General features: G+C 50.4%; 1 protein-coding gene across 8 annotated transcripts in view; it reads right to left on the bottom strand.

The window, feature by feature from the left end:
• Positions 1–13600, bottom strand: part of Nod2 (nucleotide binding oligomerization domain containing 2) — a 35219-nt gene extending 21619 nt beyond the window's left edge. For 6 of the 8 annotated variants that reach the window (XM_027939038.2, XM_027939040.2, XM_027939041.2 and 3 more), the window contains exons 1-3: positions 13522–13600; positions 7730–8196; positions 310–415 (exon numbers count right to left, since the gene is read on the bottom strand). In XM_027939038.2, coding sequence (XP_027794839.2) covers positions 310–415; positions 7730–8188 — 565 coding nt within the window. In that variant the 5' untranslated portion in view covers positions 8189–8196; positions 13522–13600. Of the gene's footprint in view, positions 1–309; positions 416–7729; positions 8197–8306; positions 8842–10630; positions 10680–13521 lie in introns of those variants that run through there. The other 2 variants (XM_027939039.3, XM_071605226.1) reach the window with 2 other exon arrangements.
• Between the last annotated feature and the right edge of the window lie 3830 nt (positions 13601–17430).

Raw genomic sequence — 17430 nt, 5'->3', positions numbered from 1 at the left:
ACAAGAGTTGGCACGGTAAGGAGCACCTGTTGTTAGCCCTTGCTTCATGGCAATTCTAGTAATCAATATGCAGCACAGGACATGATCAAAGCCAAGGGACAAGGTCAATAATTTCATCCTTTCATTCCCTCCCTGCAAGCCCGATGAGTCCGGGAGCCATGTTAGCTTTAAAATGAGGAAACTGACTCTCATGGGAGGCTTATGCAGAATCAATATGTGGGTGCCAACGGATGCATGCTCTGCTATTAACCATGAATCTGCGCTGACTTCCTTTTCCTTTCTGACAAACTGAGAAGAACAAACACATACCCACTAAAGGCAGGGGCAATGGGACTGGTAATTCCAGAATGTGCCGGAGAAGGAAAGCAGCCAATCCATTTGCCTTCACTGCGGCAAGATCAAGCAGCCTCCTTGCCTGTGGGAGAAGAAGAAGCCATTATTTTTCCAGAAGGGCTGAGGAGGGGTGTGGGAAGGTTTCGACCAAGTACAAGTTGAGCATCTCTAATCTGCAAACCTGAAATAGGAAATGCTCCCAAATCCAAAACTTTCTGAGCATCAACACGATGTCACAAGTGGATGATTCCATACTATGAAACTGTTGCATGCACAGAATTATTTGAAATATTGTATAAGATTATCTTCAGGCTATGTGTATAAGGTGTATATGAAACATAAATGAATTTCACTTTTAGATTTGGGCCTCATCCCCAAGATATCTTATTATGTATATGCAAATATTCCAAAATCTGAAAAAAAAACCAGAAAACCAAGACATTTCTGATTCAAGCATTTAAGATAAAAGATACTCTATATGAACTACAATGCCATAGGATCTCTCTGCCATCACAATAAAAGGCCTGAAAAACAAATAAATTATCACAGGAGTTAAAAGAAGTTGGTACAATATTGGATGGTGAAATAAACACACTCATCCAATCTGGCTCCTTCTCCAAACCCACTCAAGAAGTAAATACCTAAAAAAATAAACAAATGTACAAAGATAAGGAAAATGATTCCAAAAGCTGTCGATGACTTGAAAGAAAAGTGATTTCAAGTCTCATGGCTTCAATGCTTGAACATGATCTCTGTTCTTGACCCCCAGCCTGAACTCGTCCCTGAATCTGGGCCTGGCTCATCAATTGCCGATTTGCCATCTCCGCTCACATACACCCACACATGTGCCAAGCCTAGAGCCATCCTCATATCAGCTGAAGTCAACGCCATCTTCCAGGTGCTTAGCCCCAGAGGTTTGAAGTCACCCTTGAAGCTTCAATCCACCAGAAATCCTTTGGGCACCATTAAGGATACCTAGAACACTGCCCAATGGAACTAGAAATCAACTACAAATGTGAGCCATGTTCGAGATTTAAAATCTTCCAACAGCCACCTTCTTTAATGTTTAAAAAGATGAAATTGATTTTAACTATATATTCCATTTAACCCAAGATATGCAAAGGATTACCATTTCAACACATAGTCAATATTATAAAAAAAAAATGAGTGTGATAATGCAGCATTCTTTCCTCCATATTGTCTCTAAAATCTGATGAGCTTTCCCTCTCGAGGCTGCTGGAACAAGACTCAGGGAGCGCCCGGCTTGCATCTTCTCTTTACAATGGAAGATTTCTTCTCCCCACAAAACAGTGGGGAGAATATCCGTGTGGACCACGTGTTTTGAGCACTCAGTGGCCACACATGGCCTCGTCTACAGCTGCAGAGCCCCGCCATTCCCCCGTACCCCCTCTAGAACACCCTGCTCACCCAGAAAACCGCAGAGCCTGCCAAATGGGCCTCCCTTCTGTGTCCCTACCCCGTCATCTCCTTTATAAACAAAAGATCCTCACACCTCCTGTTAAACAGCACAACCAAACCCTGAGTCCCACAGTAAACTTCACGGCACAAAACAGACAAAAGTCTCTGTCCATAACCATCTAGCTCCCAGCTGCACCCCGACCTCCCCTCTTCCTCCTCTTCCTTGCCCACCCGACTCAGCACTGGGCTCCTATTCCCTGGGAATCCCAGCATGCTCCTGCCTCTGGGCCTCTGCTCTGGCTGCATCCCCGACCTGTGATGCCCTCTCCCCACCTGGGCCATGGCAAATTCCCTCCCCTCCTCCAGTTCTTTGCCCAGATTCCATCTTCCCAGTGGGATCTCTCAACTACTCTATTTAAACGTGAACTCACTTGCTCCCTGCTCTCCCTACCCTCTCCACGTCCAGAACACTCTACCAACTCTCCGCGGCACGAGCACTTTCTAACACACTCAGCAGCTCAATTCCTTCTGCCCCTAGAAGAGTACCGGGCACACTCCCAGTGCTCAGAAGACTCCGGAAAGCCAAATCCCAAGCCAACAATAGGGAAGTCAGGAAGTGCATAGGTACATTCTAGAATCTGTCAGAGGCTCTGAGACTCTCATCATCCAGTACCTTTGGAACCGAAGGAAATGACAAAGGCAAGCACTGAGTCAAAGTGCTCTATGAACTAGATCTCCAGATGCCCTTGCCCACTCCAAGCCACCAGCAAATATCCCTGCCTGCCGTGGCAAAGTCGGCCTATTGATATTCTGGAAAGGGTAAAGAGAGGATCCCTGGCTGGGTGTGATGGTACACGCCTGTAATCCCAGCGGCTCGGGAGACTGAGGCAGGAGGATCACAAATTCAAAGCTAGCCTCAGCCATTTAGTGAGGCCCTAAGCAATTCAGTAAGATCCTGTCTCCAAATAAAATACAAAAAAGGGCTGAGGATGTGGCTCACTGGTTAAGCGCCCATGGGTTCAATCCCTGGTACCAAAAAAAAAGAAGTGGGGGGTGGATCTCTGGATTATGAGACATCAGGCACAATTAAATTCATCATACACCAAACACAGGTTTAATGACCCGGTGCAAAACAAACGCTGAACACTGAAACTTTTCCAACCAGCACCCACTGCCTCGCAGCCCCTGGGCTCCCAGGACTGTGGTTATCAGACCTTTACCCCCAGGCGGGTCTAGGCAAGGAATTTGGTCAATCCAGAAGGAAAGTCTAAAGATGCAGATAAATAGATAGATAGATAGATAGATAGATAGACAGACAGATATCTCAATCTGCCATTTCCCAAAATCTCTACAGTGGAATGCATAGCAGACAAATTTCACCTGCACACTCATTGAATTTTAAAGTTCTCTATTTCAATAACAAGAAGGACAACCAAGGACTACCATATGCCCAAAGAAAATATTTAATATGGGAGGTAAAAGTCAAACCAGTGGGGAAAGAGAAAGCAACTTGTTGGATAGAAAAGTTTATGTGTGATGAAGGAAACAACCTAACCTACCCAAGCAAACAAAACAGAACAAAATAAGTATCATTAAGGAAAAGAAAAGATTGTATTCATAAAACAAGAGCAAGATGCTATAAAAAAGGAATAGTCAAAATTGCCCTTGCACATTAAACGTGTGATAGCAAAAATGAAAAATGTAAGAGTTTACAATAGAGAATATCATATATAAAATAGAGCAAAAAACAGAAATGGAAAATAGAAGGAAATTAAAGAGTTAGTCAAGAAATTCTAACACTCAAGTAATTATAATTGCATAAAGAGAGAAGAGAGAAAATAAAGTGGAATAAACTCATCAATTAAATTTCCCAGAACATAAAGATATGAGCTTCTGCATTCAAAGAGCCTGTTGGGTATCCAGCACCCGAGGTACTTAAGTGTGAAATTTCAGAATGTTGAAGACCAAAAGAAAATCTGAAAAGCTTCCAGAAAGACATATACAATGGTTTTAGAGTTCTTAGCAACAACATCCGGAAGAGAAGGTAACGGAATAATGTCATCAGAATTCTAAAGGAAAATGATGGCCAACATAGAATTTTATACCCAGTCTAACTATCAATAAAGTATGGTTGAAATGACAGACACACATTCTTTCTAGAAGACATATGATCTATCATAATGGAATAAATAATAAAAGAAGAAGACATAGTATTCGGGATACAGGAAACCCAACACAGGAAGGCCAATATCAGGATGACGGCTGTGTGCTACACAGAGGGCCACCTGTTTAGATGGAATCACCACTGACTCAAATCTGAGGGCCGTCACCTCCGAGACCACAGGTAAGCCTGGCCCTCATCCTTATCTGTCTGTGACTTGTCTTCACCATGAGCTAGCATTGTTCCTCTCAACCCTGCTGCCTAAGTCAGCTGAGGACATTCATTTCACCCCACAGGGGCGCTTGTCTTGACCTCTTCCTGGGAGCCAGAATAGCCTTTGGTGAGCTCACAACTGAGTGAAAGAGAAGCCCACCTCCTCTGACCATATTCCCACTGGACATGCAGCTCCTCTCTCATACTGGTGCTTCCAGATCCTCCAGCCTGACCTTGTCCACCAACCTCCCAGAGTCCCTTATAAATTACCAGGGAAGGCAGGGCCAGTCCACATCCACAAGACCCTGTTAAGCTTCCCTGACCTGGGAACATTGACCTAAGAAAGGGCAATTTGGCCCTTTCCTTACACAACAATGTGTGGCTTGCTACTCAGTTTTTCAAAAGAAAAAAAAAATCCAGCATTTAAGGGTTTCGTTTAAAAGGTGCTAAAACCATAAAGCGAAGGAATGATTAACACCAAGGTCAGGCCAGACGTTGCCTCTGGTTGTTGCAACTGAAGAAGGGTCTGGGTGCTGATATCGTTCTCTTTCTTAATCAGGGTGATGCAATATATTTATCCGGTATGTATGAAATTTATCCACTACTCTGTAGGCATGGTATGTTTCCGAATCTAAAAATGTTTAAGTTAATATTGTGACAGGAGCAAGCAACTCAGAGCTCACTCTGACACCCCAGTCCCATTAACTTTAGCAGTTGCATGAGTCACACGGACAGTTGATGTCACAGCTGGTGTTACCAGTCTCAGGTTTCCTAACAACTGTTATTCCCAACTGAGCAAGACCACAGGAAGCCCTCACATTTTATGACAGAGAAAGAACACAAGAGCTGGGTGCAGTGGTGCACGTCTATGATCCCAGCAGCGAGGGGCACTGAGGCGGGAGGATTGCAAGTTCAAAGCCAGCCTCAGCAAAAGTGAGGTGCTAAGCAACTTAGTGAGACCCCGTCTCTAAATAAAATACAAAATAGGGCTGGGAGTGTGGATCAGTGGTTGAGTGCCCCTGGTATTCCCCTTACCCCCCCCCCACCAAAAAAAAGAAACAACCTAAACTTTGGAGAAAAACAGACCTGGATTCAAATTCTAGCTGGCCCCTTCCCAGATGGGCAATTTGGATGGTTTCCACATTGTCAAGGAAGACTGTAGTCATACCAAACCATTGGGAGGACGTAGTTAGGATTAAATGATGTAGTATAGGGAAAAGGCTGAGTACAGTGTGGGGCACATAGTAGGTCCTTTTAAACACATATTTGATGTTTAAGTGAGCCTAGGTAAGGCTAGGTTGAGAATGATGAAATAAACTACTCTGTCTGCAAGCTGGCTGGTTATTTACAGTGCAGACACGTTGAGGCAGCAACAGTAGCATTGGTTACTTTATGGATTTAGTTCCTCAGCTTGCGTTTTGTTTCATTCCACAGTCCTTTCCAGCCCCCAACCTGATATCATTATCAATGGTCAATGGTAGCACCTCTATGTAGGAAATTGAAAGGTTCCCGGGGGGTGGGGGGGGGTGTGGGGGGGGTCATGTTAATAGGACATACCACAGTTCCCACCCACACTAAATCTGAAATTCGGCCATGTGGGGGCGGGCACCAAACACCAAAGCACAACTTGAAGGAAACTCAGAGAAAGGTGGATTCTAAACACCTAGAGCGCTCTGGGCCGCCCTTGGCCCCTCCCCCAGTCCTCAGCTCTGCTCCCCACTGTCCCTTCCACCACTCAGCTCAGTCCCCACTTTCCATGTGGCTTCTGCGGTCCACTTAGTTCTTTCTCAGGAGGGATTCTTAGTTCATGAAATCCAGCCCGTCTTCGTGCCCAACCTAAGCATTTTAAGGCTCTTCGTTTCCCTCTATATTCTGCTTTAGCTGCATCTCATAAACTTTGATAATAATATTCTCATTTGGGGGGCAGTGCCAGGGATGGAACTCAGGGTGCCCAACCACTGAGCCCCACCCCCAGCCCTATTTTGAATTTTATTTAGAGACAGGGTCTCCCTGAGTTGCTTAGCACCTCGCTTTTTTTTTTTTTTTTTTGGCTGAGACTGGCTTTGAACTCATTATCCTCCTGCTTCAGCCTCCCAAGCTGCTGGAATTACAGGCCACCACACCCAGCTCTCATTATTTTTTGATCTTAAATACTTTCTGATTTCCAGTATGGTTTCTTCTTTGATCCATAAGCTATACCATTTTTTTTTTCTTTACCAATCCAAATACTTCCTCTGTCTGGGCCCTAGGCATCTCAGCTAGCTTCTCCAAATCCCTCAGAGCATCCAGACCAGACCACACTGCTGATCACTTGATCAGGGACAACCAGACATTAACTTGTAACTTCCTGGGTGGGCCGCTTCTATCCCTCCAATAAAACACAAGAGACTTGAACAGGTAGGTCTTATCTGCACTAGTTAGAGAGGACCACAATGTGTCTGCACTGTGAATAATTAGCCAACTTGAGTCAACTTGAAAACAGAGTAGTTTATTTCATCATCCTCCACCTAGCCTTACCTAGGTCCACACATCAAATATGTGTTTAAAAACAGGCAAAAATAAAAACTACAAATTTCCCCAATTCAGACTATTCTAAAACTCCAACTGAACTCCACTTCATTCATTCACTCAGCAATCCATTCATTTCAGCAGCAAGTGTTTACAGAGCACTTACCATAGTACCATGGACTCTGAGTACAAACTTCAGGTAAGAGCCTGGAATGTGATAAGCTCTGAATAGCATCTGGCTGAATAAATGAGTGAATGAATTAGTGATGAATGAATGGTCAAGGCTGTGGTCCAACAGTGGCTCTCTGCTCAACCACCGTCATCCAAACCACTTTCCTGGGCCTTAATTCCCTATTCTGTCAAGTGGAATGTTAATGCCTCTTTTCCATCTGGAGGCCTGACGATCGCTGTTTGAGAAAAATAAAACAGAGTGTTTCAAAAAATACCCACAGACATTTTTCTGTCCTTGCGGTCTCCGTTGAATCATTGTATTTTCAGGGACAGCTACATCCCAGCTCCAAACGCCTGTGATCTAACATGATTTCCCATCAGAAATCCTACGAGAACATATTAGTACATTGCGTGCTATTTCAATTATTGATACAGACTTAATATAGTGAAGCGTTATGCTCTGTTGAGCTGTTCATTTAAAAGACAGCGATAAGATTGTGCAAGGACAGAACATGGCTTATAACAGCAGTCAGGGGTGACGTGGATGTGTGCTTCTTATGTGCCATATTAACTTCTCCCCAAAATCACGTAAGATAAGTATGGAACTATTTAGAGTATTGTTCAGATGAGGAAACTGAGACAGGAGAGACTAAAGATGCACAGGTTCCACACAGAAGTCGGAAGCACCCAGAGCTGACCTTGACCCTGCATCATTCCGGCACCAGAACCGGAGCCTGGTGCCAACCTCCTGCCCTCACCAGCAGTGGTTCACTGCCAATAACCAAGGGCAGCTCCTCCCCTCCTGGCTGCTCTTTAGGGGGAATCCCGTGGACCGCGTTACCCCACGGGCTGACCTCCCAGGCACAGTCAGTCTGGATGACTAAGAGCCTTTCCTGTGAACGCGGACCCCAGGCCGTGCCTCACCCTCTGGGAGGACGTGAAAATGGGCAGTCTGATGTCATCACACTCGTACTGGCTGATGAAGCCGCGCTCCCGCACCAGGTCCAGCACAGCCTCCACGTGGCTGTACAGTCTCCTGACGATGGCCGGCCGGTGACTCTGCAGGTCTCGGGCTGGGTGGAGTGAGTGGGGGTCCCAGCCGTCACGTGGCTCAGGGGACTGACCGCCGGCCTGGGCTTCCTGGAGAGCTGCGACCAGCTTCTCACAGCCCCAAGCGCCCTTGTTCCCGACAGTGTCCAGCAGGCACCTGGCCAAGCGGGAAAGAGGCTGGCCTGGGAGGCTGAGGCTCTCGTAGTCCTCCCAGGAGAGGACTTCCCAGGACAGCAGCCAGTCCAAGATGCTCTCGAAGCCCTCCAGGGACCCTGAGACCAGCAGCCCCACCAGGTGACTCCTCTGTGCCTGGAGAGCCTCCTGGGAGCACATCTCACAACCTAGGGAGAGACAGAGAGCAGGGCTCAGGAGGGCTCCCCAGCAGCCAGGGAGGGGCGGCCAGCCCACCCCAGGACCTGGTCAGCCATGGCGCCCCCCCAGCGTTACGCACCCCAAGCTCTCCACGGTACAGACCGCAAACCAGGCCCGAGCTCCAGGTCCCACGGCAAGATTGAAGCAGCCAAGAACTAAATCAAGAACCCCTGGCTCCCATCTCCTGCTCCATCCCCGGCTTCAGAGGTCAAAAGGGCTGGAGCTAAGATGAGGAGCAGTGTCTCCTGGGGGATCAGGGAACTGGCTCTCTTTGAGGGAGGAAGAGAGGACCTCGCCACCAAGCTCAGACTCCCGCCAAGCAGCTTCAATAATGCGTGAGCACCATCCTAAATGCTTTGCTGCGTGAATCCACTTAACCCTGCCTGCCACTCTGAAATCGGTGCCGTGCTCAGCCCCCTTTTACAGAGGAAGAAACTGAGGCACACAGGGTCACGGTTGCACAAACCGTGCAGGAGGCAGAGCTGGGACCTGAAGGCACGCAGCGCGACTTCAGGAGGCATGCCCTTAACCCCCTGTATTGGAGTTCCCCACAGGGCCTCGCGCCCACCCCTGTGTAGGTGACCCACGGCCACCCAACTGGGGGACGTGGCTACCGAGATACCAGGTGAGGTGAGGTGGAAAACCGTGGTGCCAACTAAGTTGTTTCAGAGCCTGCTGGAGCGTCTGCACACACACACACACACACACACACACACAGCCGCCCCCGCGGCCCTCACTTCCTCCACACACACCACCACACATCACAGGCTGGCACTGTCACCGTGGCCGTCATCAATGGCTTACTCTGGGCTCAGCCCCCAGACTCTGGGAATTTGAGGGGAAGTGACCTCCAGAAGCGTCAAGCGCTAGCAGGATCCCTGAGTGGCAGAGAAAATCTCTCAGCATGGTCAGTTCTGTGACTGTCACGGGGTCAGGGACACGGGCTGGTGCAGCGCCCAGGGAAAACGAAAGTGAAAGGAAGAAAGGCAGGGAAGAAGACAGCAGAGGGACACGGGCAGCAAGTGGCCTGGGGGCTTCACCTCTGTCCTGCTGGTGGCTTCCTGCTGGGCCCATGGCAAAGCCTGGGTCTCCTCTTCCTGGCCCCCATCCCTAAGCCTGGCACGCGCTTGGCCCAGCAGAGGACCCTGGGAAGGGTCATCAATCAAACCTCCAAGCAGGGAGAGGGGGGACGGGAGCATCCTGCACCTTCTCATAAGACAGTGACATGCAGACTGGCCTCATGCCTGGCCTGCATGTCACCTGGACCTGTGTGTCCGGCAGCTTGGGGGAGATGGTGTCCCCATGCACAGGCCACTGTAAACCAGGAATCAAGACAGCTCTCCTTGGTCAAGAAGGTGTCCTCACTGAGCCACCAACAACCAGGGACAAGGGAGGGGAGGACAGCAAGGGGCAGTGGAGTTCTGGGTGGGACCTGGGGTCGTCTCAGCAGCAGAGACACTAGCCCCCAACCCCTGTCCAGGTCCTAGGAAGTAACTGCCCCCACTCTCCCTCCCTGAGAATAGCCCAGAAGAGGGGTCAGCACCCTCCTCAGCCCTCAGCCTGGCAAGCAGGGTGCAGCCAGGAGAAGAGGAAGGTGAAGACTAGGCCGAGCCCAGGCAGTGCCCACTCCTCTGACCTAGGGGATGCCCGGGGAGGGACATCCGCTACCTCCTTCTCATGTGGACAGTCTAGCCCAGCCTCTCAGCAAAGCCCACCAGGCAGGAGGAGCAGGCAGGCCAGGCCAACTGTGGGTGAGCCTTGAGCAGAGAGGGGCACAGGACGGGCAGTCCTGGGGCGTCCACAGACCCCACCTTCAGGGGAAATCCCGAAAGGATGGGCCGGAAGCCGGAGCCAGCTACCAGAGCACCGTGATCTTGGCACAAAGCCTGGTGCGTCCACTGTGGCCCTCACTGAAAGGCAGGACAGGGCCCACTGGAGACCCGAGACACACCCAGCAGACGTGCCCACCCCCAGGGACAGGAGCTGCAAGGAGCAGGCCCTTCCCAAACATGCCAAGGCCAGGGCTGCCTGGCTAGTGACATAAGGGACTCAGAGGGAGAGGCTGGCCCAAGCCATGAGGCCTGGTGATTTGTCCTCCTGCCAGCAGTGGGAAAATCCCATTTGTGCCAATCCTGTGGAAACCTCAGAGCGAGGAGAATCCCCAGGGATTCTCAGCCAGCCCCGCCTCTCAGCAGGTGTTGCTCTAGCTCTTCTTAAACACCTGGCAAAGAAGACTGACCTCGGTGCTGTCCTCACTAGCCAGCTCAGGAAGTTCATAAACTCAGGAAGTTCTTCGTTATATCTAGCTTAAGTTACTCCTGCTTCCACTTAAATTGGAAGGGAGGGAAATAGGTAGATGTTCACTGATCACTTATTCCATAAAAACTGTGCCTGAAATCTTACCACTTGCACCTTTATCACCTGGGCAGACTCCCCCTCTTTAGATCAATACTTCAGTCGGTCTCTATTGCCTTTTCTTCTCTAGTTATTAGAGGTTAGGAGTCACTACTGTCCTCCCCAAGGTGAGGCTGAAACAAAGAAAGGCACCACTTTGTGAAACAGAGGGTCAAGGTGACCCACGTGGCACCTCCCTTACCCCCAAGCTCAGGCCTGCACCCGGACACCTCCTTCCTGACATCACAGCCTGCCTGGCAGTCACAACAGGTGCTCGGTGTGTTAAAATCTTAGCCTCCACCCCCTGCAGACAGAAGGAAAGGGAGGCCCAAGGAGGCCCAGCTAGGGCTGCCTGGGTCCGAGCTGGAGCCAAGCCTCCCCGGGGGCATTAGATCCATTCCCTCCTTCCCCTGGCCACAGGGTCTATCCTCCTCCCCTGCTCTCGGCTGCTCTTCCCTCAGAGACCACTCCCATGGGGACACTGTGGACTGATTCCTCCTCCGTGAACGTAAAGCCCACCCTGGCTGCTGTCCTCGTTCAGCTCCAAGCCCCTTTGCCCCCTGTCTATGGCTGAACAGCTGTCCTCAAATCCTCCTGCTCTTCCCCTCTGATGGCCCTTCCAACCCTCTGATGGCTACTTTGGTCGAGGTCACCCGTGACCTCCCATGACACAATCTCATTTGTCTCCTCTGGTCTCCTCTGCCAGAGGCGTCGGTCCCCACGGCTCTCCCTCCCCCTTGACACGCTCCCCTCATGGCCCTCAGGTCACCAGACTCTGACTCCCCCTCCCCCACTGGATTCTCTCTCTCTCTCTCTCTCTCTCTGGCTGGTTCCTGGAACTGAGGCCCCAGAGCTCAAGGACTAGACCTCTCCTCCATACCCCCCTCCCTGAGTGAGCCCACCTGCTCTCCTGGCTTGAAATACCAACCTCACGGTGACGATGCCTAAACTGTCCTCACCAGCTCCAATCCCACCCCTCACTCTTCCCAGTGGCCTACTTGACACCACATGGATGTCTGGGGGCATCTCAAGCTGGAAAAGCACAAAACCAAAGCCCTGACCCTCCCCCTAAACAGCTCCATCTCAGCGATGGCAGCCCCAGACTTGTAGATGCTCAAGCCAAAGCCTCAGCGTCCTCCTAGGCTCTACCTTTCTCCTGCACCCCACATCCTGGCAACCCAAGCTTCAGAATACTCACTGAACCTGAAATCTCTGTCCTGGGTGGTCCCCCTTCACTGTGTCCTCCTGTTCCCTCATGCCCTACCGTCCACTCTCAGCCTCACAGCTAGCTGAACCTGCTAAGGCAGAGCAGGTGGACTCCCCCGCTCAGAGCCCTGTGGTGGCCCACACTGCCACCTTCAATGACCCATTCAGTGAACACTCAGCTCCCTGCCACTTACCTTTCTGCACTCACTTCCTCCTAATTCCTCACCCATTCCTGGTCCAGCTACACTGGCCTCCTCCTCCTTCCAAGAACAAGTCAGGCCTGCTCCTGCCTGTCATATTCCTGCCTCAGGACATTTGCACCAGCTCTTTGCTTAATGGGTACTATCTCTAAGCCTCCCCCCCAAACTAGTCACCTGGCTTGTCCCTCACCTCCTTAAGACTTTGCTCCATGGTCCCTGTCTATGCTATACAAAACTGCCATCCCCAACCACAGCACCCAACCTTGCCTGTTTTCTTTTTCTCCATAGCTCTTCTCACCCCCTGAGATGCCATGTGTTGCTTACTTCACGGCTGGTGCTCCTTTCTAGAGTGTGCACTCCACAAGAGCAGGGCAGGAGTGCTGTCTGATGTTTCCATGGCTGGGTCTCCCTTGTCTCCCTCGGTGCATTGAGAAAGGTTGTTGGAAGGAATGAAAGAATGAACTTGCTCTGTGTGGCTCCAATGGCACACAAGGACCCAAGGGGGTGACAGAGGCAAGCCACAGCCGCTAGCTGAATGAAACAAGAGCTGCAGCTGCAGAACACTGAACGGCCACCTCACAAGTAACACGCTCAGGGTGGGGGCCTATGCTGCAGAGGAGTTCCCACCAGGGTGGGAGGGAGGTGGCTGGACGGGGCACTTTCAGACTCAGATTGAGAGAGGCAAAGGGGGCTTGAGTCACCAAAGACCAGGGGCTCTGGCAGTGCCATAACACAGGACCAGTGGGGATAGCAACCTGGTCTTCACTAAGAGGCCAGAGGAGGGGTGGCAGGCCTGCTTTTTCCCCTCTGAGAACAAGGGCCCTGGAGGAGCCAGGTCATGGTCCATGGAGAGCCAGGCAGGGAGACAGGGAAAGAGCCAGGAAAGTCAGAGCATCTGGGAGCCTGGGTCCCCGCTCCAGCCCCATCCACCTGAGGAAGACGCACCCCAAGGCCGCGGAGTGGGAGAGCTTTCAGTTTGCCTGAAGTCAGGTAGGACCAGGTGGCTGCTCCCCCAACCTGAGAGCAAAGCAGAGGCCCACAGCCCGAGACTGCAGCACACGGCAGGCCTGGGTGGGTGGGCCTGTCTGGGCAGGGTGGGATCTGAACTGGGCCTTCTCCGCACTAAGGGGGAAGGGAGAGGCCAGAGACCCCAGTAAGAGTTACAGGGCGCAGGCAGGGTGAGCGATGTCCCTCGCTGACCATGGAGAGAAAGGACACAGTCTCCTCGCTCCACAGCCCCCACCAGCCCCAAGGCACAGCCTCTCAGGTCGCAGAGACCACTGAGGGTTCCGGCCAATTTGCCCACATCCCCAGAGCCCTGCCAGGGGGCTCCCGCCCTCGCGACGCCCCGTTCTTCTCCCTCCCCTGGGGGAAACCGAGGCAACTCCTCCCCAAGCCGGGCGGCCAGCCTGGCTCCGGAGCCAAGTGACCCCGGGGCGGGACCCTCGGTGCCCACTGTCCGCCTGCCTTCCTGGGGCCTGGACGAGCACTCACCGCCCAGCGGCCGGCACCCGGATCCTCGGCCCCAGCGGGACGCGCCTGCACCAGGGGATCCGGCAGGTCCAGGACTCGCCCCGCCCCCGGCCCCGCCTCCCCGGGCCCCGCCCACTTCGGCCGCCCTCGGCCCCGCCTCCCCGGGCCCCGCCCACTTCGGCCCTGCTCCGCCCCGAGGAGGCCACTCCCCTCCCGCGCCGTGCGGTCCCGGGTGGCTGGCCGGTCCTCTCCCGGGACCGCGTGGATCCGCTGACCCCAAGGAGTCTGGTGCCGGCGGGACTGCGCGACCCTGGCCGCGTTCCCTGGCGAAGTGTGTGCCACCTTCTGGGCCACGTGTCAACCGGAGGGAACCGGGGAGTCCTGGCAGCAGGCCCCACCCCGGCCCCACGCGCACCCTGGGCCCTGCTCGGTGGAACCAGGTTGGGAAAGTCCGTGGTCAGTAGGAAACGACGCGCCCTTTGAGGGACCAGAAGTCTTAGTCACCTTAGCCTACTGTACGGGACCCAGATGACAGATGACAGGTCAGAGTGGGCAGGGCCTTTAGAGCTTCACTTTTCTCAGTTTCCTGTGAAAGCTGAGGCCAGAGGACCCAGGTTTCCTACTAACGGGGCCTAAACACCTGCCTACCGCAGTCTGTCCCAGGGGCCCTGCGGCCATCCCTCCCGGAATTTAAGAGCATGGTTGTGTTTAATTGAGAGTTACTTTAGAACTTATTCCTCCAAGCAAGTGACGATGGTTGTACATTTAAGGTGTTAAAATAAAAACACTTATTTGAGGATTTTTAAAAAGCAAAGTCTAACTCAAAAGAAAAATGATGAGAAATAAGGAAATAATGGACATTGGAGTAGTGCTTACTATATATCATCCGTTTTTACACGGTTAACCCAGTTAATCCCACCCACTGGTATTGGCTGTTAACATCCCTAGTTTATAGATAGAGAAACTGAGGCACATAAAAGCCAGGTAACCTGCCAAGGCCAACATTAGCCCCACACCTCTGACACTAGAGGTCATGCTCTAACCACTACCCCACACTGCCGAGGAGGGCACATGCTGGCTTTAGGGGCCCGAGTGGGTGGGTACAGATCTGTCTTACGACGTTGACCACCAGCTTGTCTGTCACATGTGCCTGCAGAGACGACCAGGATGTGGGTCAGCAAAGTGGGGGTGGGGGCTCCCTTCAACGTGGGCAACACTGTCCTGTAGGCAGGGGGCCCCAGTGGGACAAAAGGCAGAAGGAGGGGAGAGCGTGCCAACACAGGCAAGCTCATTCTTCTTGAGCTAGTGCTCCTGCCACCACCTGCAGACTCCAGTTTCTTCTGCCTTTAATTGAGGACTCACGTTGGTGACTCTCGGTGGCGCCCCCAGACCTTCTGTCTCAGACTGGGGCTGCCTCACTGGTCCCTCTTCTTCTGAGGCTTCAGCTTCTTGGACTGAGCGGCTGCGGGTTCCTCGGCTCTCTAGCCTGTGGACAGCCATTGTGGGAGTACCCAGCCTCTGACCCTGTAAGCCATGTGCCTCCCCATGGGCTCTGTCCCCCTGGAGAACCCTGACCAACACAGCCCCACTTTCCCCTGACTCTAGCTCCTCCAGCCACACTGGCCTCCCCCCGGCTGTTCCTGAGATCTGGCAGACCTCCAGGCCCTTGCTGTTCCCTCTGCCTGGAATGCTCTTCCTTTAGAAACCCACATGGCTTGCTCCTTCACCTCTTTCGGGTCTTTGCTTACGTGTGATTTTCTCAGTGAGGCCTTCCCTGCACCTCAGTGAGGTGTCCAACTGCAATCCCCCACTGCCCCTTTCCTGGACTTATTTTGGACTTTCCTTTTTAGCCCTGTCTCCACACAACAGGCTCTGTGTTCTATTGATTTATAGCCTTTGCTGTCTCTCTCACTCCAAGGGATCAGGAACCTTCTTCCTTGTTCGCACCCCCCCCCCCAGGGCCTAGAACAGGGCCTGGCATGCAGTCAATATTTGCAAAGGAAAAACACTAAGAAGTGATGCTGTGATCCTAACAACCTGTGACAACGAACAAACCACCACATCCCAGGAGTCCCTCGGCCTTGGTGGAATGTTGGGTGAAAGCAGCCAGGTGCAAAGAGCATGCAAATTGTGCGACATAGAGCTTAAAAGTAGGGGAAGCCAAATTACAGCGGTAGGAGCCAGGGTGGAAGCTACCACTGGGGAGGGGGTCGGAGGCTGGAGGTGGTGGCGAGGATGGGGACAAAGGGGAAGTCTGGGGTGCTATTTCTGCTCTGAATCGTGGCTGCATGGTGCAAATACTTTGTGAAAATTGGTCAAGTTTAACAGTCATGATATTTGCATTTTCCTTTATGGACATCATATTTTTATAAAAATTTATTTTTAAAAGATGCTGTACTGTCCATTTATTAGTATAGAAAGATGCCCATAATACACTAAATGTTAAAAGTAGGTTGATTTATTTAAATTTATTTTTTTAGTTGTAGAAGGACAACGTCTTTATTTTATGTGGTGCTGAGGATTGAACACAGGGCCTCACATGTGCTAGGCGAGCGCTCTACCACTGAGCTACAACCCCAGCCCCAAGTAGGTTGCTTTTTAACAAGACAATTTGAAGGAAAAAAAAAATCGTCTTTTCAACAAATGGTGCTGGGCAAACTGGATACGCATATGCAAAAAAAAAAATGAATTTGGATTCTTACTCATACTCCATACAAAAACTAATCTAAATTGGACCAAAGACCTAAACACAAAAGCTAAAATCTTGGAAGAAAACATAAATTAGATCTTTGTGGCCTCAAAGCAATGATTTCTCAGGTTTGACACTTAAAACACAAACAACCAAAGAAGAGAATTAGGTAAATTGGACTTTATCAAAGTTACAAACTTATGTGTTTCAAAAGATGCTAACAAGAGCAGAGGACTGGGGGTGTAACCCAGTTGTAAAGCATTTGCTGAGCATGTATGAGGCCCTAGGTTCAATCCCCAGCAGAGAGAGAGAGAGAGAGAGAGAGAGAGAGAGAGAGAGAGAGACAAGGAAGGAAAAAAAAGGCAACCAACAGAATGAGAGAAAGCATTTGCATATTGAATCTAGAATATTCTACATTGAAGATCCCTAAAAATAATTTTAAAAAGACTAATGCAATTTTAAATGAGCAAAGGATTTAAGTAGACATTACTGCAAAGAAGATGTAAAAGTGGGGAACAAACACAGAGAAAGATGCCAGACATTACTAATCAGAAGGAAAATGCAAATCAAAACTACAGTGAGATACCCCTTCACCCCCACAAAGGTGGCTATAGTTAAAAGGAGAAAAAAATAACAGGTGTTACAAAGAATGTGGAGAAATTTGAACCCTCATACATTGCTGGCAGGAATAAAAAATGGTGAAGTCATTGTGGAAAATAGTTGGGTGGTTCTTTAAAATATTAAACATCACATAGAGTTACCATCTGCTCCAGCAATTCCCACCTAGGTATATGCTCAAGAACTGAAAACAGACATGCACACAAAACTTGCACACAAATGTTTATAGAAGTAATATCCAAAAAATGGAAACAACCCACATCCCCATTAACTGAAGAATGGATTTTTTAAAAAAGGTAATAGGTCCATACAATGGAATATTATTCAGCCATAAAAAAGAACAAAGTACTGATACCTCCTCCAACGTGGAGGAAATTTGAAAACATTAGGCTTAAAAGGAAGAAGCTAGACACAAAAATGCCATGTATTCCATGAATCCATTTATATGAAATGTCCAGAATAAGAAGTCCATGGAAACAGAGAGCAGATCCGTGGTTGCTAGGTACTAGGAGGAGAGGAGAATGGGGAGAGACTGCTAATACGTACTGTTTCTTTTTGGCACGATGAAAAATTCTGGAATTAGATAATGGCGATGGTTACATAACCTTATGAATATAGTAAAA

This window comes from Marmota flaviventris, chromosome 18 (assembly GCF_047511675.1).
Source record: "Marmota flaviventris isolate mMarFla1 chromosome 18, mMarFla1.hap1, whole genome shotgun sequence".
NCBI classification, from domain to species: Eukaryota; Metazoa; Chordata; class Mammalia; order Rodentia; family Sciuridae; genus Marmota; species Marmota flaviventris.
This window is presented reverse-complemented; position numbering and strand designations above follow the sequence as displayed.